This window comes from Euprymna scolopes, chromosome 43, assembly GCF_053919585.1.
Source record: "Euprymna scolopes isolate OS-2025 chromosome 43, ASM5391958v1, whole genome shotgun sequence".
Lineage (NCBI taxonomy): Eukaryota > Metazoa > Mollusca > Cephalopoda > Sepiida > Sepiolidae > Euprymna > Euprymna scolopes.
Genome location: NC_136524.1, coordinates 11,168,366 through 11,190,199, shown reverse-complemented (window position 1 = coordinate 11,190,199; position 21,834 = coordinate 11,168,366). Strand labels below are relative to the sequence as shown.

The window sequence follows — 21,834 nt, the reverse complement described above, 5'->3', positions numbered from 1 at the left end:
TATTTCTTCTCTTTTAAATTTCTTATTTCATTTTATAATTTGTAATTGTGTGTATTTTAATAATTTATATATGCATTTGTCTTTTTGTTTTCTTTGCTTAGTTTTAAATCTCCCTCTCCCCAGCAAAACACCAACCACGTTCTCTCCCAGCTTAAATGATTAATTCCACGCTTTGTACTAAGGTTAGAGATAAAATACCTTAGGCAGGATAAATTTTCCGAAATTAGCACAAACATGGATTTATTTTATCTACCTTCGAAGCTAGAAGAACTAAAGCTAAAAAAAAAAAACGTAAAATTAACATATGCACGCATGTGCATTGAATTTGGAAGATATAATTAGTTACAAACATGTATAATATCCGGTCAAAGAAATCACTCCACCCCCTCCTCCAAATATGGTTAGCCGTGCTACTGGAAGTGCTTTGGTGCGCGGAGCAAGTTAAGTGTTATCCTAAATCATCCTAGTCCTAAAAAATACTTTGTTATTTCTTCTCTTTTAAATTTCTTATTTCATTTTATAATTTGTAATTGTGTGTATTTTAATTATTTATATATGCATTTGTCTTTTTGTTTTCTTTGCTTAGTTTTAAATCTCCCTCTCCCCAGCAAAACACCAACCATGTTCTCTCCCAGCTTAAATGATTAATTCCACGCTCTGTACTAAAGCTAGAGATAAAATACCTTAGACAGGATAAATTTTCCGAAATTAGCACAAACGTGGATTTATTTTTCCTACCGTAGAAGTCAGAAGAACTTTATTTAAGTAATATATTTAATATCTACAATTACCATATGCTCGCTTGTGTTAATAAAGAGGCCTCATTGATATCTCTACAAAACCACTGGATATAGCTTATAATTAACTATTACTATAATTGTAACTGAAATCTACAGTGATCTTAGCTGCGTCACTAGGATTTTTTTCTGAATAGATACAATGTTTTGTCCCCAACCTTAATGACTGCCTATAAATATGAATTCCGAATCACGACAAAATAATTGTTTCTCTTTACCTCCAAGACAACTGCCTATGTCTAACCTGCATGCAAAATAGGGGAAAAGAAGGGAATATTTTATTCCTTTCTCTCAAGCTAAAACAATACTTGAAACTCTAAATCCTAATGAAACTTTACTGTATTCTGTAAGTTAATAACCCCGACCCTTGAAAGCTAACAATCTGCTCCCCCCTCTAGCTGCCACTAAAACCCTACATTACACATGCCTTAGTAGTGGAATCCTTAGCCTCCAGCTCCTAACTTTCCGATGCTAACCGCCTAACAGTCATCACTAAACATCTATACATTTCTACCTTTGACATGCATTAGAGTTCATTCCTATCCAATTTACCAGCCAAAGTATGCACTCGGATGCAAAGCGATCTTCATTACATAACAATGCCTCTTCCTAGATGGTTTGGCAACGAACAATACTAAACCAAATCCGATACTCCCTGTTATGCAAAACGCTCGATGACTCTTAAACGAAAACGGAAATTATCTCCCTTCCATAGTAGAAACACTAACACAACTTCTATCTATTTGCATCGACTGAAAACTTGCCCAAATATCTATTTACTTAATTATAAATACAGAATACGCCATGACTTAAAGTGTACCTCCAGTTATACCCTTACTGTACTGGACCTACATCTTAACCCTCCTAAATCTAAATATACAGTGACTGGGCAAAATTCTTAGCTAAATTCCTAATACCTACTCACACTATAACGTTATCCTGTACCTAAACTAACATAAAGTTGAAAAAATGGAAAAATGTAAAGGTAAAAGTCTTAATCCGCACTAACGCCTTTCTAACAAGCCTGCTCATATAACTGCTTCCACTGCATGTCCCTAAATCACTTTGAGGGGTGTAACTATTCATTAGATATATAACCTCTACAAACTAACCCTGTAACATTAACTAACCACGCAGGGTCACAGAAATACCTGGATTTGAACCCAGGCATGGAGCAAACCCTCTCAGGGCTGATGGACCCAGTAGATCTTCCCAGATCACCCGTCTAGGAGAAGGAAAACTCTGAAACTAAACCTAAGGGGAGAGAGGCCTCTCAAGTCTTGGATGACAACCTTGCTAGAGCTGGTGACTCAAACAAATTACCGGTCTGCAAACCTAAATTGCTTAAGGAGTAGATAGGCTCTATCTATCTATCGCCCGGTTTCCATACTCCTTCTTTGCCTATTAGTCAGGCGCAGAGACACTATCACAGTGAATCGACAAAACACTTAGTGGTAGATCTTGTTTCTTGTCTAGGGCAAGGAATGCCGTTTCCCCACTCTTGACACATCTCACCCCTCAAAACTGGGCACTTGGGAGTGCTTGAGTACCACATATGTCTGTGTAATTAGATTGGGTTGACCTTCTTTTGATGGGCTGAGGGTACCGGATTGACAGTTCCTGGCTGCTGTTTCCGACTGGTAGTACAGGAGCCCTAACTCTTTGGTAGCACTTAGAGCGGCTGCTCCATCAACAGTTGTATAATATCGGGATGTTTGTAGTGCCATGTCACGCATGGAAAGGGGCCACGCACTCATCCCCGATGGGCTTTCCTGAGGCCACAGTCCTAGTTGAAGAAAGGTCAGCTAATAGTCTACTTGTGTTGCATGTCTGATACCCTGCATAACCTCTTGTTCAGCTCCCCCTTACCTAATTGAAACTCTTTAAAAACATGATGACAGTACAATTAAAAAATAAGCTTAAACCAGGCCTAGGGACAAACAAATCGAACTTGCCTCCTCACTTGAGGCTTGCATTCACTAATATCCATGGGCTTAGAACTAATTTAGCTGATGTTGAAGCATTTCTCCTAACAAATACCCCGGATATCTTAGCACTAAGCGAGACTAACCTACACTCCTCCATCCCCTCTACTTTAACATGCCTGGCTATCTCCCACTCTGACAGACATATACACGGACTTGGAGTCTACATTCGTAACACCCTCCCCCGACTAGAGGAACGAACCTATAAACGGATGATCAAGCTTTTATGTGCTTTAAACTAAACATACAACATAACATTAGCTACTTTTATTTTCTCTACCGCTCTCCCTCGACCCAGGACTGCACCATAATAAACAAAATCTCTGACAGCATAGACACAGCACTCTCCCTCGACACTAGCACACAAGTACATGTATTTGGTGACTTTAATGTTCACCACAAAAAATGGCTTGGATTCTCTACTCACACAGATGCAGCGGGCAGAACAACACATAGTTTTGCTATATCTCATTCCCTATCACAAATGGTTACGTTTCCAACCCGTTTCTCTGACCAGCAAGAACAACACGCATCACTTCTAGATCTGCTTCTGACATCAGTTCCCGAGGATTGTATAACAAATGCTGACAGCCCAGTCGGGAACGCTGATCATGCAGTGATAATGGTCGAAATCACCCTAAACTGTAGACCCAAAACTGAAGAGCCACTGCTCAAAACAACGAGATATTATAAAAAGGTTGACTGGGAAGCTATCAGAGATCTTATCAGAGATGCCCTATGGGGAAATATTTTTTCTCTTCCTGCTGAACAGTGTTCAAATGAGACCACTGAATGGTTCAAAACAGCAATTGAAGCACATATTCCCATGCGGAAATTTTATAGCAAGCCCCACTCTCCCCAATGGTTTACTTCTACTTGCGCAACTGCCATTGCTCAAAGGCAGCATGCATATCGCAGATTTAACCGACATAAGTCCAGTTCAAACAGACAGAAGTATATAGAAGCTAGAAGTAACGGTAAGAAAGAAATAACGACAGCTAAGAGAGAATTTACTGAAACCACCAAAAAACGCATCGAAGCACAAACATTAGGAACTCGTGACTTCTGGAAAATCTACAACAGTGTAGTAAATAATGGGCAATAAACAATTCCCCCACTAACCAACAATCACGAGGTTGTTTTCTTAGCAACCAACAAGGCTAATATGCTTGCCAGTCGGTTTGCCTCAAACTCCACACTGGACCCTTCCAACCACCCCCTGCCTGACTTTCCTTTGCGGACAGATGCCATGCTAGACGATCTAAAAATCACCCCTGCTCAGGTGCATGCTATCATAAAAAACCTTGACACTTCAAAAGCATGTGGACCAGATCTCATCCCAGCTGTGCTATTAAAAAAGTGCTCAGCTGAAGTAGCTCCAGTTCTCTCCAAACTCTACAACAAATGCCTTAATGAATCATGCTTTCCGGGCTGTTGGAAAACTGCTTCTGTGGTACCAATATTCAAGAATTCTGGCGAAAGAACTGACCCATCAAATTATCGCCCCATTAGCCTCCTCCCACTTTTCGTCAAAATATTTGAGACCATAATTAACCATGCTCTAGTCCGTCACCTTACAGATGCTAAACTTCTGACTGACAAACAATATGGATTTAGACAAGCCCGTTCCACAGCAAACACCCTCACTGTAATCTCTGAACGTATATACCATTCACTGGACAAAGCGGGGGAGGGCAGAGCGGTAGCTCAAGATATATCTAAGGCTTTTGACAGGGTATGGCATGAGGGTCTTCTCAGGAAAATTAGACAATACGGTATCACTGGTAGAATACTTAACATAATTAAAGCCTTCTTAGATAAGAGAAAAATTCAGGTTGTCCTCGACGGTTGTACATCTAAACAATATGATATAAATGCGGGAGTGCCTCAGGGGTCTATCCTGTGACCTCTATTGTTCCTAATATTTATTAATGACCTCCACTACAAAACTGCCTCTGAGATGGGTATATATGCTGATGACACCACACTCTATAACAGGCATGACAGGAAAACAAATGAACACATAACTAAAGAAATGGCAAAAACACTAGAGGATGACCTCCAATCTGTAGTGGAATGGGGACAAAATGGATGGTCACATTCAATGCTGCCAAGACTAAACTGGTTTCCTTCAATAATTGCAAGAAACCTTCTCTGCCACCAATAGCAATGGCCAGTGACTCCCTATCTGAGAGTACATCTTTCAAACTGCTTGGCCTAACGTTCAAGCAAACATGAGTTGGAACAATTACATTGAAAACATTGCCAGGGCCGCTGCGAAGAAGAAAACTACTGACACCTGAAAGTATCCTGTACCTCTATAAGGCCACCATTCACTCATGTATGGAGTATTGCTGTCACATTTGGGCTGGTGCATCTGCTGCTAGTCTCTAGCTCCTAGACAAGGTTCAAAAGAGAGTCGCCAATCTGATAGGCCCTGAACTGTCATCTAAGCTTCAGCCTCTGTCCCATCGATGAAACGTTGCATCCCTCTGCCTTTTCTACAAGTATTTTAATGGTGAATGCTCTGACGAACTGCAGACACTTGTGCCCCCACGACGTAGACACCCTCGACAAACCCGACTGGCAGCTAAATCCCACCCCCACGCAGTAGAGATCCCTAGATGTAAAAGATCTTTCTACTCCAGTAGTTTCTTCCCCAGAACCGCTAGACTCTGGAATTCCATTCCAGGTCCCTGCTTCCCCAACTGTACTGACATGCAGAAGTTCAAGTGTAACGTGAACCGACATCTTGCTGCCTAAATCCCAACATAATGCCTCAGTAGTTGCTGCCCCTGATACTGGCCCCCTACACCAAAGTGGCAATGTGCCTTGTTTGGGGTGAAAATGTAATAAAAAAATTTTTTTTTTTAAAATGTACTTTTACACAGATTTTAATCCTTTTATTTGTGCTTTATTAAAATACTTTTCTGTAAAGTTTCATAATAATATCCGTACTGTTATATAATTCTAAGTTTGTAATATACATTTATATGGAAGTTCAAAAATTTAGATAAAAAGAAAATATTTTCATTTATTTTACTTTAAGTAATTAAAGAAAATATAGAAAAACAACCTAATACAAAGTACTTTAGGCACATTATAGAAATGTGAATGTCTGAGAGGCAAGTCTATTAGGTTTGTTTGGTTGTTTTGTGTTATGGCATATCAACCTTTTTTGGGTTAGTTAATGTCAAATCCAATCATTTTAGAAAAAAGGTTTTATGCTTCAAGTTCTTTATAACTCCAAATATTTATTCATCAAGTTTGGTGTTGTTGTTTTGCAGAGGAAAATTTTTGTTTTTGTTTTTGACTTCGCAGAACATGATTTAATTTTGCAAAAGGTAAAAAACAATAGCATCAATATTTGGTGCATTTTAGTCCAGGAACGCTGATATCTTCATACAGCCTCATCTAGTAGAAGTAGATCATTATTTTGTATTTGAACAAGAAGCATTTCATAAATGTTCATTAATAGTTTATTTCCTGAACATTTCTGCTTATTTAAATATCTGACTTACCTTACTTCTTTTGAAGCATCTCTAAGACAATCCAATGTGGCCTGAAGAATTTTATCTGTTAGATCTTTTGCACCACTTAGAAGTCTACGGTGGCCAATCTTTTTTGCTATTGCCAACACATAGTATGAAGCAGTTTTTCTAATTCCAACACTTCGGTGCCTAAATGATAAAAAAACGTCAAAAAACTACACATAAAAAAACGTAAAAGACGTCACATAAAAACGTTAAAAACGGTACATACAAACGTCAAATACGTCACATAAGAATGTCAAAAACGTCACATAAAAACATTAAAAAACGTCACATAAAAACTATTAAAAGCGTCATATAAAAAATGTAAAAAAGTCACATAAAAAACGTCAAAAACTCCACATTAAAAAGTGTTAAAAACGTCACATAAAAACGTACAAAAAGGATATGTGAAAAACTGTTAAAAATGTCCTATAAAAATGTTATTGAATGCTAAATATTACGTGAATGCTAAATTTTACTTGAATATTTTTGAATACTAAATGCTGCTGCAATGTTATTGAATACTAAACATTACCTGCATGTTATTGAATACTAAGAATTACTTGAATGTTATTGAATACTAAATATTACTTCAATGTTAGTTAATACTAAATATTACTTGAATGTTATTGAATGCTAAATTTTACTTGAATGTTTTTGAATATTAAATACTGCTTGAATGCTTTCGAAATCTAAATATTACTTGAATGTTATTGAATACAAAATATTATTTGAATGTTATTGAATGCTAAATACTACTTAAATGTTATTGAATAATAACTTTTACTTGAATGTTATTGAATGCTAAATATTACTTGAATGTTATTGAATACTAAATATTACTTGAATGTTATTGTATACTAAATATTAGTTGAATGTTATTGAATACTAACTATTACTTGAATGTTAGTTAATACTAAATATTACTTGAATGGTATTGAATGCAAAATATTACTAGAATTTTATTGGATACAAAATATTACTTGAATGTTATTGAATGCAAAATATTACTAGATTTTTATTGAATGCAAAATATTACTTGAATGTTATTGAATACTAGCTTTTACTTGAATGCTATTGGATACAAAATTTTACTTGAATGTTATTGAATACTAACTTTTAATTGAATGTTATTGAATACTAAATATTACTTGAATGTTATTGAATACAAAATTTTACTTGAATGTTATTGAATACTAACTTTTACTTGAATTTTATTGCATACAAAATATTACTTGAATGTTATTGAATACAAAATATTATGTGAATGTTATTGTATACAAAATATTATGTGAATGTTCTTGAATGCTAAATATTACTTGAATGTTTTTGAATGCTAAATATTACTTGAATGTTTTTGAATACAAAATATTATGTGAATGTTGTTATATACAAAATATTACGTGAATGTACTTGAATACTAAATATTACTTGAATGTTCTTGAATACTAAATATTATTTGAATGCTATTGAATAGTAAATATTACTTGAACGTTTTTGAATGACAAACTATACTTGTATATTGTTAAAAAACGATAAAATATTCACATAAATTCAATAATTATTTGGCAAAACATGAAAATTTTATTAAACGTTTATTTTTTACTGAGAGTAAATGTTTTTATCGCAATAAAAAAGGCCTGAAATTATGTTATACTGATAGTAGGTTCTGTTTAAAAAAAATTGGGTGTTGTGCATAATATTGACCATATTCGATTATAACATATGAAGCAAAAAGAAACAATCGTTTCAGATCACACGTTTTTCACTGCTATGCCCACCTAAGAGACTAAGTTGTTTAATAGCTTGATCCATTGGTCAATCTGTCATTGGTTTATCTGTTATGATTAATTTTGACATAGCATTTCTGTTGATCCGCCTTGCTTATGCTTCAGATACTCTTTTTAATGGAAATCCCTTTAGGTATAAAGCCACTTGATGTAAGGAACCGAAAAAATAATAAACTAGTCAATAAGTTTTAGGCAGATAGATTTCAACGCAGGAAACAGAAATTCTTTTCTCTGTCAGAAACATCCCTGATGGAATATGAGGACTAAATGACAAAATAAAGGAAGCAAGAATTAACAAACTGCCAAAAGTAAATCAGTCTGTTTACTATTTTCCATTTTCGGTAATTTGTCCGATTAAGTTTAAAGTAGCATTTTTGCTTATTTATTTCAATTAAGTTTAAGTAGCATTTTTGTATATCCGTAACGTTTGTGTTCCAAATAGCATTTTCGTTTATCCGTAATGTGTTCCAAATAGCATTTTCGTTTATCCGTAACGTTTGTGTTTCAAATAGCATTTTCGTTTATCCGTAACGATTGTGTTCCAAATAGCATTTTCGTTTATCCGTAATGTGTTCCAAATAGCATTTTCGTTTATCCGTAACGTTTGTGTTTCAAATAGCATTTTCGTTTATCCGTAACGATTGTGTTCCAAATAGCATTTTCGTTTATCCGTAACGTTTGTGTTCCAAATAACATTTTCGTTTATCCGTAACGTTTGTGTTCCAAATAGCATTTTCGTTTATCCGTAACGTTTGTGTTCCAAATAGCATTTTTGTTTATCCGTAACGTTTGTGTTCCAAATAGCATTTTCGTTTATTCGGCAGCATAAAGTTTTAATTCGCTTATAAACATGCGGATAAAACAGCGATGCAATGCATATGCTTTCGTTTTTCCGACTTGATCAAAATGTAAAAGAAAAAAGGGTTAAACTTACTTCAAACCTTTGGTTATGAGAATCGGCAAAGCTTTCGAGCAGGTCACATTATCTATCATCACATTAAAAGCCTTTTCAACGTCATTCCTGATAAATTCTTGGCTGACAGCCATCAAAGCTAATAAGCTATCAATTGTTTGGTCTAGGTCCTGCAAAATATATAACAAACAATAAGCAATCGATTGTTTAATCCAAAATCGTGTAAAGTATATAACAGATAATGATAATCGATTATTTGGTGCCAGTTGTGCAAACTAGAACAAATAATATGAAACTGATTTGCATTTCTCTTGGAATTTTTTTTTTCGTGAAATCTTCCCCTATTTGACGTATGTTAACAAATATTTACCTACATTATTTTCCCAAAGTTTCATGATGATTTAAGAATCGAAAACTAAAATGATGAGATTTAAGTTCAAAGTAAAATGAAGACGTCTAATAAAGTCTAATAAAATACCAATTAAGTTATTAACCAAAAACAAACCCAGTTGTATAACTGTGAGGGAGGGGGTTTGCATTTAAAGGATCTACAGATAAAAGAAGAGAGGATAGCAGTAGAATATTAACTTTTCATGTTATAACCCGAAGAATTAAACAGAAACCAGAAAATTTCGTAAATCTATGCCGAAACTTGTTTTCGAAAAATAATGCTAATTATTGTCACCATTATTATTTTTTTTTTAATTTATATCCAAAAAATATTTATACATAAAATATAAAAATAAATATAAAAAATAATCTGCACAAAATCATTTTTTTAGTTAAACAAAGTGATTACAAAGTATAATGATTTGCAGCAGTAATATCGTTTGACTCATAAAAAATATGTGTGTTTTTGTTTTTGTAAATGGTGAATACAACACTTGCTATCATTCGTTCTTAGTAATTTATTTAAATCTTAAATTGCGTCATTTAAAAAAGCAATTCAAGTAATTTATTTAAATCTTAAATTGCGTCATTTAAAAAAGCAATTCAAGTAATTTATTTAAATCTTAAATTGCGTCATTTAAAAAAGCAATTCAAGTAATTTATTTAAATCTTAAATTGCGTCATTTAAAAAAGCAATTCAAGTAATTTATTTAAATCTTAAATTGCGTCATTTAAAAAAGCAATTCAAGTAATTTATTTAAATAATAGAACAGATACGATGAGTTTTCCATTCACTTCTATTTCATTGTAAAATTTGCTAAATGTAACTAAATACAGTAGACGTTTTGTATTATTTTGATTTTTCGGACTACTGTTCTGATCTTGAAACTTTGTGAAAATAAAACTCATGATGAGAACAGTAGCCTTAAGAATCCAAATAATACAAATAATCAATCAACATCTAAAAAATTCCGGCATGTGATAATAGTTTGTTTTATTGCTTTCTTTTAAAATTCATTCAAAAAATTATAATATATATTAAAATAAAATTATAATATATATTAAAATAAAATTATAATATATATTAAAATAAAATTATAATATATATTAAAATAAAATTATAATATATATTAAAATAAAATTATAATATATATCAAAATAAAATTATAATATATATCAAAATAAAATTATAATATATATAAAAAAAAATTATAATATATATCAAAATAAAATTATAATATATATCAAAATAAAATTATAATATATATTAAAATAAAATTATAATATATATCAAAATAAAATTATAATATATATCAAAATAAAATTATAATATATATAAAAATAAAATTATAATATATATTAAAATAAAATTATAATATATATCAAAATAAAATTATAATATATATCAAAATAAAATTATAATATATATCAAAATAAAATTATAATATATATCAAAATAAAATTATAATATATATCAAAATAAAATTATAATATATATCAAAATAAAATTATAATATATATCAAAATAAAATTATAATATATATCAAAATAAAATTATAATATATATCAAAATAAAATTATAATATATATCAAAATAAAATTATAATATATATCAAAATAAAATTATAATATATATCAAAAAAAATTATAATATATATCAAAATAAAAACAACAAATAGAAATTATGAATAATTTATTAAAATTATTATTTAAAAAAATAATATTTTAATTAGCTACACGATTTATGTTATAAATTCTTTTGTGCATATAAATTAATTATAACATTTTAATAAACCATATGTTCACTTTATAAATTCTATCTGAATTGAATATGGTATTAAAGTAAACATACGTGAACAGTGTAAATAACATATCATTTCAAAATAAAATTAACTGAAATAAGAAGTAAATGGTTAAGGGAATTGTGATGTGGTTGTACCGGTAGTAATCATATTTCAAGCATTTTCAATAGGTTTTCATTTTTCTACATTTTGCATAAAACATTTTCTAGCAGTAAAAAAAAAATAAAATCATGTTTGTTATATATGTAAGTAAATGGGATTATAAAAATGCTCAAAGTTCAAAAATAAAACAAATTCATATAAAATAAGATGATACAAATTTCAACTTTATTTTTTAATTCATTTTGAAAACCTTTTTGAACATTTTTCTAATCCCATTTTCTTTACTTTCAATCGTTATAACACATAAGTATAAATATATAAAGATAACCTAAAAATGGACAATAGTGAAATCATACATACATGGTCCATTCTTTTTTTTAAATAAAGAAACATGTCTGTTACACAAAGGATGGCGTCCCTCTTTACTTGCGATCGGAGGTTGTTTAACTACAAGCAAAACAAAAGAGTCACTTATTAAGTAATTTTATCAATATAAATCTCATCAATTTTTTTAAAGTTTTTTTTTTAAACATAAAAATTGACTTGACAAAATTCAGAATCGTATTCGAAATCTAGTGGGCATTATCGCTTCCATTTCTTACAGACCCTTTCTCCTTGTGTTCTACTACATCAAAGAAAAACTTTCTATTCTTTCTCAGCCTGATTAACGTCAAGCGAACGTTCCATAAACAGATTTTCTGCGGAACACATTACCAAATAATTACTTCCCCACAGATTACTTGATCATCCACATAGCCAATGTCTACCGATTCCTAACTAGAACCGTCCCAACAAATATTCAAACTTGGCCCCAACAACCATTCCACTTCACTAACTCGAGTGGCATCTGGCTCGAGTAACAATTTTTAATTGAACAAAAAATAATATATAAAAATACATGGACACTAAATGGTGTACAAATTAAATGTTGGTGTCTTTTTCTTTTAGTTTTTGAATAAAAGGAAATGAAGTGGAAATGCATATCATAAATTCAATAAAATCAAAATGATAGAACACTGTTTTTCTGTTATCTTTTTAAGACATTTTTTTTAATTTGTACAAATTTGTACGTGTTATTGAAAAGGTAGAAATAAGCGACACCAATTATTTTCAAACCTTGTTTTTAGGGGTTTGATGCGTTTCAAGCGTGGCCGATTCGGGGTCATCATTTTGGCTTAGCTAGCTAGCTAGATAGATAATATTTAAATGAATGATGAGGAACAAAAATTATATATAACTTTATTATATCATCAGAACAATAAGGAAAAGTTAAGGGGAAAATTAAGAAAATACCTCTTTCAGAAGAGTAGAAGGGCCAGAATTATACAAAATGTAAATATAAAAAGACTGGCTTAATGACATTTAGAAATGAAATAAGAATGAATGAATGAGATAAAATGGCGAATAATAATATATAGTAGTAGCATTAGTAGTAGTAAATAATAATAATAATAATAATAATAATAATAATAATAATAATAATAATAATAATAATAATAATAATTCTTCTTCTTCTTCTTCTTCTTCTTCTTCTTCTTCTTCTTCTTCTCCTTCTAAATTCGTTTATCAATGTTTCCCTGAAAAGAGATAGAATTCATTTCCAGAGGATTCCCCTCAATCCCGGCTCCAAACCAGAAGCTTCAAAGATCAAGGGTTTTCCTAAGGATGTACCAACTACGACTGTGATTATTTGTGTTTTGACCTATCTACAAATAGATAGATAGATAGATAGATAGATAACTTGTTATGCTAGACCTAGGTATATTATGCACACTCAATCCCCCTTTGGAGATAGCACCCTAAATACTTACTTATCCACTCTACTTAAAATACGACTAAAAAAGCTAGAAAATCTCCCTGCGGACATCATGTGGTTTCGTTGACTTCCGTTCTAGAGTTACCTCTGGCTCCTTTCTCATCGAAACAATCTATATAGCAAAAGCCATAATGGGACAATAAAAATATTTACTTCTTTGGTGACTGCTAATAACAATGGATGGAGTCCAGAATCAAAAATATTTGGATGAAACTTCGCCAGTTGTCGAATGAGATGGAGAACTTCACATTTTACTTTCCTGCAAAATACAAGGTAAAAAAAAAAAAAAAAAAAATGATAAAACACCGAGCAAACTCTTTTTGAAACGACGGAAATATAGCTAAGGAAAAATGGAAATAAATAAGAATTATTTCTTCACAAACTATATAAGAATATCCTGAGGCAATTTCATATTTGTATGCCTATTATCAATGTTCACACACATATGTCGTTAAAGTAAAAATTTATGAATTTACCACCTTAAAATGAATTATTTCAAAATCGAATTATCGTGTACTGCTGACTAAATGAGTACAACTTTAAATAAATACATTAAAAATGGTTTGCTTGATTTGAATATTTGGCGGATGATTATTTTATGGTAAGATGCAGATAATTGTGTGAAGAATTAAAACAAAAAAATAGCATAATTTGATGCTAATGAATACAGCAAAACACTTAATCATAAAAAGCTATAAGGAAATAAAACAAATTAAAAAAAGTAAAAGTTGTAAAATTAAATAAAAAAATATCTAAATAAATATTTAAATATTCACGCATTTATTATTTCTTTTCATCTTAAGATATTGAATCATAAGTAAATATATTTAAAAAAGATTAGGAGGTAAACGATATTAATACAAGATCATTTACATATGTTGAAATAATTCAAAACAATAACTTAGAATTATGTACGATTGTTTCAGAGATGATATAAACTCTTTTCCTATAAAATTTTTTCATCAACACACCAAGTTCAGAATCAAATAATAGCATTATGACCAAGTAGAAAATGTATTATTGCAATTCTTACCAATCATCTTGAATTAGTTTACGCTGCAATTCTTCCAGGCCACCAGTTGGAATGGAAGCAAGACTTTCTGGATTATTATTTAGATCTGGAGCTGAATTCCCAGACAGTTGACCATTATCAGGATGCAATCTGAAATAAAATATAAAATAAAATAATATGATCCCAGGATTATTTTTAATTCCACCACCACCACCACCACCACCACCACCACCACCACCACCTGGTAGCAAATTGCATTCCATTTAAAGAGAAACGTGCAAGAAAAATGTTTTGATCTGCTCATTTGTACAGAAAAATGGATGAGTCCAACTTTGGGACAGAGCTCCGTTAATTCATCAAAGTTTGAACAAGTGATAAGACAATTCCAAAATTTTTCCCAATGCCAATTGAATTGCTAGTCTGTTCTAAATTCCTAATTCCAATACAATACCGATTCTAAAATCGTCTAAAAATAGAATTTCACTGTTTTTGGAAGGCTGGATTAAGCAGAGATTCCTGATCTACTTTTAAATATAATTTTCTTTTTAATTTGACAAACGCTTTAATGTTTTCCATTATGTATTGTATCTAAGAGATTTTCATCAATATTTTTTATTTGTTCCATTTTTACCTGCTTTCTTTTTTCGCAGTCCAATTTACTTGCATCTTTTTATTTCATTTCTTTTGTAAAATTCTATATAGATGGTTACTATCTGTAGGTTATGTTGGTCGGTTTCTGCATTCTAGGATTTTCCTCTAGATTTCAAATGCTTTCACTATTGCTATCTGTTGTATAGTCTCAGTCTCCTCTTCATTCCAAGGTCTAGTATTTTTCCCATTTTTTTAAATAAAAAAGGTATAATTGAACAGAAGCTTTCTGTTATTTTTAATGTTTGCTTATATATATATATATATATATATATATATATATATATATATATATATATATATATATATATATTCAGTTGCTTTTTACAATCATCTATGTCCTGTTTTAATGAATGATATTTTAAAGAACATGCTCAGTGTCTTGCAACTGTCTAAATCGATGACCTTATCTCTTTGTAACGTCATCCATTGTGCACAGAGACAAACAAGTAATATCCACAGATCTTTAGTAGATAGATAGATAGATAGATAACGCATTACTAAATAAGTCCCAGGCGTAATTCATCAACAGAGTTTCATTTTAGGTTGAATACCAATTTGAACGCAGTTGGATGCTTTTCTTTGTAGAACGATCGATTCGTCTTTGGCTTAAAAATACACCTCAATTTCCAATATCATTTTTCATTGGGGCTAAAATATTTTTTGGAGCATTATGAGATATGCAAACAGCCACTAACCATCATATCTGGAAAATAGGGAGAGTATAGAAACAAAATAGGGAGAGTATAGAAACAAAATAAGGAGAGTATAGAAACAAAATAGGGAGAGTATAGAAACAAAATAAGGAGAGTATAGAAACAAAATAGGGAAAGTATAGAAACAAAATAAGGAGAGTATAGAAACAAAATAGGGAGAGTATAGAAACAAAATAAGGAGAGTATAGAAACAAAATAAGGAGAGTATAGAAACAAAATAGGGAGAGTATAGAAACAATGCTAAGGTCAATTCATGCAGTTTTGCCATTGTTTTACATGGTGCATTGTTTTTTACCAAAAGCACTTTTTTCTTCATCGCTAACCTTTTTTTTTTTGCAATTTTTTCTTCCAAATAAATCGATTTGACCCTGGAGTAAAGTTGTGGCTCCATGTTTAATCTATTGTCAATTATTAATACAAAAGTCCTTTCTTTTTGTTCCATTGAAGCAGACATATTGCTATTTTTAATCAATTCACTTTGAACACCGCATCAGCAAATGTTCAAACAATGCTGAACACACTGCTTTCTGATATCTTCAACTACTTTACTCTCTCATGAAAACCATCAGCCAAAATAAGTTTGTGGACTATTTTTTTTTTACTGTTTTCCAGGACAACTGAATTTAGTTGACCTGAGTGTTCAGCATCATTTGTGTCTGTACATTTATGTTTTAAGTCGATATTCCACTTCTAAACTATTACTTTAGATGTAGCAAAGACTGAATAATTATTTTGCATCAACAGTATTTTTTCCTAACTAATAAAACAACATTTAAGAAAAAAATTGACTTTATTCATCAACATAGTCTCCTTCTAGAGTGATACATTGATTCCAACACTTTTCTAACAATTTGATGCCTTCTTGTGTAAAATTATTTGTTGTTGGCCTCAAAATACGCCTTTGTTTTTTATATCACTTCTTCATTAGAGCCAAATCTCTTACCCTGAAGCATTCTTTTGAGGTCTGGAAACAATCAGCACTTGCACTAACATTTATCAAACCCCCGTTTTGCTTGAATAATATTTTTCTCATCAGAGAGTAATACTTTATCAATACATGAAATTCAGATTTTTCAATTGTTATGAAAATTTGCAATATTGGCTTCATTTAACTAACTGTAATTTTTAAACTAATAATGCACTTGAACTCAAATGTTGACCCATGCAATTTGAAGGTTAATACTTTCTGAAAATCATGTGATTTTTTTTTTATTATATGTCAGGTCCAGGATTTATTAAGTTATCTGCTAAACTTCCTCTAAATTAGAAGACAAGAACAAAAATATGTTTTAGGAAAAAACCCAAAACACTTACTTAGGTTTAATCTTTGGTCCAATTGGGGGTTTTCCAGGTTTTTCTGTGGCCGGACAATTTGTTGTTGCTAATAAAACTAAAATAAAATAAGATTAAAATGAATTTTAAATACGCAAGAATATATAAGAAATTTTTATTTTGTTTTATTTTGCTTTTCTTAATTAAATTATTTCCAAAATTCTGTCATTAAAAAAAAGTATAAAAACGTCAAAAAGCCATTAACTCATGGATTAGATTTTTAGATAATCCTGTAACATATTTAACATTAAAAGCTCCATCAACAACATTATTTGAAAAATAGATTATCGTGATTTGGACATGTTTCTTGGTTTCCTGACTTGAGAAATGTAAAGAAATTATACGAAGATTTCATCGAAGAAAGATCAAGAAGATGATAAGACTGGCATGCCGCTCCTAACAGCTGAAAAACTGGCTCAAAACAATGATAAGTGGTGGAATTTTGTTCTCAAGAATTAGTGAAGCTCTCTTAGAGTATACACAGGTCAGCCCAAGTATGTCTTAAAACTTTAAATTTATTTGTTAAACAACTAATTGAATATTAAACCATGATTCTGACATTTTTAAAATTTATTTTTAAATGGCTATATTTCATTTTGAATTAAAATGCTCAATGAAAAAAAAAATAGTTTGTACGATTCAATATTTAACAGATTCAAGTTTATTATTATTATTGTTGTTGTTGTTATTATTATTGTTGTTATTATGATTATTATTATTGTTGTTATTGGTATTTATTATTATTGATGGTATTATTATTGTTGTTGTTGTTGTTGTTGTTGTTGTTTTTGGTATTATTATTATTATTATTATTATTATTATTATTGTTTTTGGTCTTGTTGTTGTTGTTGTTGTTGTTCTTCTTCTTCTTCTTCTTATTATTATTATTATTATTGTTGGTGGATAATACTATTAGTTAATAATGAAATTAATTCATCAGACATAACATTATTTTTGTTCAGGGAATTAATTTTACCTTTAATTCGGACAGGTTGTCTTCTTTTTTTTTTATAAAAGATGCACTCGGACAAAAATGGACGATAAAGATAGGGGCAATCACCCCTTCTCAGGTGCATGCTATCATAAAAAATTTTGACACTTCAAAAGCATGTGGACCTGATCTCATCCTGGTTGTGCTATTAAAAAAGTGCTCCGCTGAAGTAGCTCCAGTTCTCTCCAAACTTTACAACAAATGCCTTAATGAATCTTACTTTCCTGCCTGCTGGAAAACTGCTTCTGTAGTACCAGTTTTCAAGAATTCTGGCGAAAGAACTGACCCAGTAAATTATCGCCCCATTAGCCTCCTCCCACTTTTCGCCAAAACATTTGAGACAATAATTAACCAAGCTCTAGCCCATCACCTTACAGATGCTAAACTTCTGACTGATAAACAATATGGATTTAGACAAGCCCATCCAATAGCAGACATCCTAACTGTAATCTCAGAACGTATATACCAGCCACTGGACAAAGCAGGGGAGGGCAGAGCGGTAGCTCTAGATATATCTAAGGCTTTTGACAAGGTATGGCATGAAGGTCTTCTCAGGAAAATCAGATCATATGGTATCACTGGTAGAATACGACATAATTAAATCCTTCTTAAATAAGAGAAAAATCCAGGTTGTCCTCGACGGTCGTACATCTAAACAATATGATATAAATGCGGGAGTGCCTCAGTGGTCTATCCTGGGACCTCTATTATTCCTAATATTCATAAATGACCTCCCTGACAAAATTGCCTGTTAGATGGGTATATATGCTGATGACACCACACTCTATAACAGACACAACAGGAAAACAAACGAACACATATCTAAAGAAATGGCAGAAGCACTAGAGGATGACCTCCGATCTGTAGTGGAATGGGGACATAAATGGATGGTCACATTCAATGCTGCCAAGACTAAACTCGTTTCCTTCAATAATTACAAGAAACCTTCTCTACCACCAATAGCAATGGCCAATGACTCTTTATCTGAAAGTACATCCTTTAAACTCCTCGGCCTAACGCTCTTAGGAAACATGAGTTGGAACAATTACATTGAGAGTATCGCCATGACTGCTGCGAAGAAGGTAGGTTCTCTCTACTGTGCTAGAAAGATACTAACGCCCGAACATATCCTATACGTCTATAAGGCCACCATTCGCCCATGTATGGAGTACTGTTGTCATATTTGGGCTGGTGCATCTACCTCTTGCTCCTAGACAAGGTTCAAAAGAGAGTCGCCAATCTGATAGGTCCTGAACTGTCATCTAAACTTCAGCCCCTGTCCCATCGACGAAATGTTGCATCCCTCTGCCTTTTCTACAAGTACTTTAACAGTGAATGCTCTGACGAATTGCAAGCACTTGTGCCCCCTCGACGTAAATACCGCTGACAAACTCGACAAGCAGCTAAATCCTACCCCTTCACGGTAGAGATGCCTAGATGTAAGAGAGCCTTCTACTCCAGTAGTTTCTTCCCCAAAACTGCTGGACTTTGGAATACCCTTCTGGGTCCCTGCTTCCCCAGCTGTACTGACATGCAGAAGTTTAAGTGCAACGTGAACCGACATCTTGCTGCCCAACTCCCTACACAGTACCCCTAATGCCCATGTCCCTGATAGTAGCCCCCTACAACAAAGTGACAATATGCCTTGTTTGGGTTGAAAATGTAATAAAAAAAAAAATGTGAGAAATGGTCGGACGAGGAAACAATCACACTCCTACTTCAGAAATTGGGTACGGATGAAAACACAAAATTTACGAATTTGATTTTACCAAAGAAACCGGAAGATATTTCTTGAATTGAATTTCATCATCCTTCCTCTGCATAAGAATAAAAACAAAACAATGAAATGGAAAAAAAATTAAAACATTTTTTGTCGTTTTTTTCCAAAATGGCTGAAACAAGAACTAAACAAAAACAAATGTTACCAAAGGCAAGCTAAGTTACTTTTTTACCTAATAAATAAGATTTTTTTTTGTGTTTTAATTTACTTACATTTTCTAACACTACTTTTATTAAACACATTAATAAATTAAATAAATTTAATAAATTAAATATTTTTTTTGATATTCTGGAAGATTACATTATTTTTTTAGTTATTTCATTTCATTGTTTTTGTTTTATTTTTCGTTTCATTGTCTTGTTTTGATAATTAATGTAGAGAAAAAAAACATAAAATTCAATTTTTGCTGTGTATTTTGTTTATTAAAATATTATGTGAAACTACAGTCTAGTTGAAACAAAAACATTTCTTCGTTAATTCATTACATTATTAACATATTCATAACAATTTAAAAACAAATCTTTAAAAATTATAACACGCTTAATATTAGTTTTTGTCATCTACAGTCGAGTTTTTGATGTTATTTTTTGTCTTGCTAGACTGTACACTGTACAGTCGACTCGCTAATTTCGTTTCACTAAAATTTGCGTTTTGTTCAATATTTTACATCCGTTCGCATCCATCATCTTGCGTACGACTTTAGTAAAGACTAGCATTTCAGCCTGGCGTTGCCCGGGTGTTTGGAGGTGTATGTTGAGCAAAAAAAAAAAAAAAGTGGTTGTAGGAAGGTAGGCTCGAACCTGTATTGTGAAGGAGGAAAAGAACGGGGAAAACATGACGTCTTTGCTGTTACGACCACCATCAAACCGGAAGTGACGTAGGTTTAAATTAAAGCTAGACAATCGAAAAGAGGGGATGACTTTCGAAAATATCAGCGAAAAAAGCGACCCCTCTCTGTAGAAAAGTGCTCAGTTGAGGGTGAAGAAATTAATCTTTTTAGCCAATTTTTTGGTCGTCTGAAGGGTTGAGCTTCAAAAGGATACTGATTTTATGAAAATCCGTTGCCTCTGTCAAAAGTTTTAGGCAGACATGCAAACATACATACATACATACATTTATATATTGGTAGCTCAAATTTTCGACCCAAACCGATTAAAAAGCTGCCCTATCTCTGAATATCCTTTATGTAAAATTTCAAATGTTTAGACCAGAAATTTTCTGAGTAATTTGGTAGAGACCGCAGAGATCAACTTTTTTTTACACTTTGACCCCTATTATGACCCCTTAAGATTTATTGATTCGTGCTCAAATCAAGTTATTAAGCTAGATCCATGTCCAAGGAACCTATATTTAAAATTTCAAGTGTTTATACCAAAAATTGTCGGAGGAGTTTGGTAGAGTTCTCAAAAGTCAAATCGTTGAACTTTTATCCCTTAACAGCAAAATTTCTGGCCAAAAACGGATTACAATGATTTTCCCAAATCTCAGTATCCTGTATATCAAATTTCGAGTCTGTAGACTTAAAATTGACAGAGTTATTGCATAGGGAAATGTACACACACAGACACGTTCACTTATATATACTAGCATGGGCGCCCGGCGTTGTCCGGGTTTTTGGATGTGTATGTTGAGCAAAGAAAAAAAAAGTGGTAGTAGGAAGGTAGGCTCGAACCCGTACCGGAAAGGAGGAAACTGATGAAAAAGCTTGCCCTATCTCTGAATACCCTTTATGTAAAATTTAAAATATTTAGACCAGAAATTGTCTGAGTAATTTGGAAGAGACCGCATTTGACCCCTATTATGATCCCTTAAAATTTATTGTTTTGGGCTCGAATCAAGTTATTAAATTAGATCCATGTTCAAGGAACCTATATCTAAAATTTCAAGTGCATAGACCCAAAATTGTCGGAGGAGATTGGCAGAGTTCTCAAAGGTCAAATCGTTGAACTTTGACCCCTTAATCGCCAAATTTCTGGCCAAAAACCGATCACATTGATTTTCCCAAATCTCAGTAACCTGTATATCAAATTTCGAGTCTGTAGACTAAAAATTGACAGAGTTATTGCATAGGATGGAGTACTGCTGCCACATCTGGGTCGGAGCTGCTAAAAACAGCCTATCCTGCGTTGACAGAGTACAAAATAGACTTTGTGGTTTAGTGGGAGATGCTCTTTTCTCTTCCCTACAACCTCTCTCCCACAGAAGAGACGTTGCGAACCTGTCTTTG

At 32.2% G+C, this 21,834-nt stretch overlaps 1 protein-coding gene across 1 annotated transcript in view; it reads right to left on the bottom strand.

Annotated features, from left to right (window-relative positions):
* The window catches only part of LOC145268182 (TOG array regulator of axonemal microtubules protein 1-like), a 156,204-nt gene that overhangs the window by 17,733 nt on the left and 116,637 nt on the right, over positions 1–21,834 (bottom strand). The window contains exons 13-18 of the mRNA XM_080123413.1: positions 16,819–16,894; positions 14,162–14,290; positions 13,282–13,387; positions 11,673–11,759; positions 9,040–9,188; positions 6,304–6,462 (exon numbers count right to left, since the gene is read on the bottom strand). Coding sequence (XP_079979539.1) covers positions 6,304–6,462; positions 9,040–9,188; positions 11,673–11,759; positions 13,282–13,387; positions 14,162–14,290; positions 16,819–16,894 — 706 coding nt within the window. The remainder of the gene's footprint in view (positions 1–6,303; positions 6,463–9,039; positions 9,189–11,672; positions 11,760–13,281; positions 13,388–14,161; positions 14,291–16,818; positions 16,895–21,834) is intronic.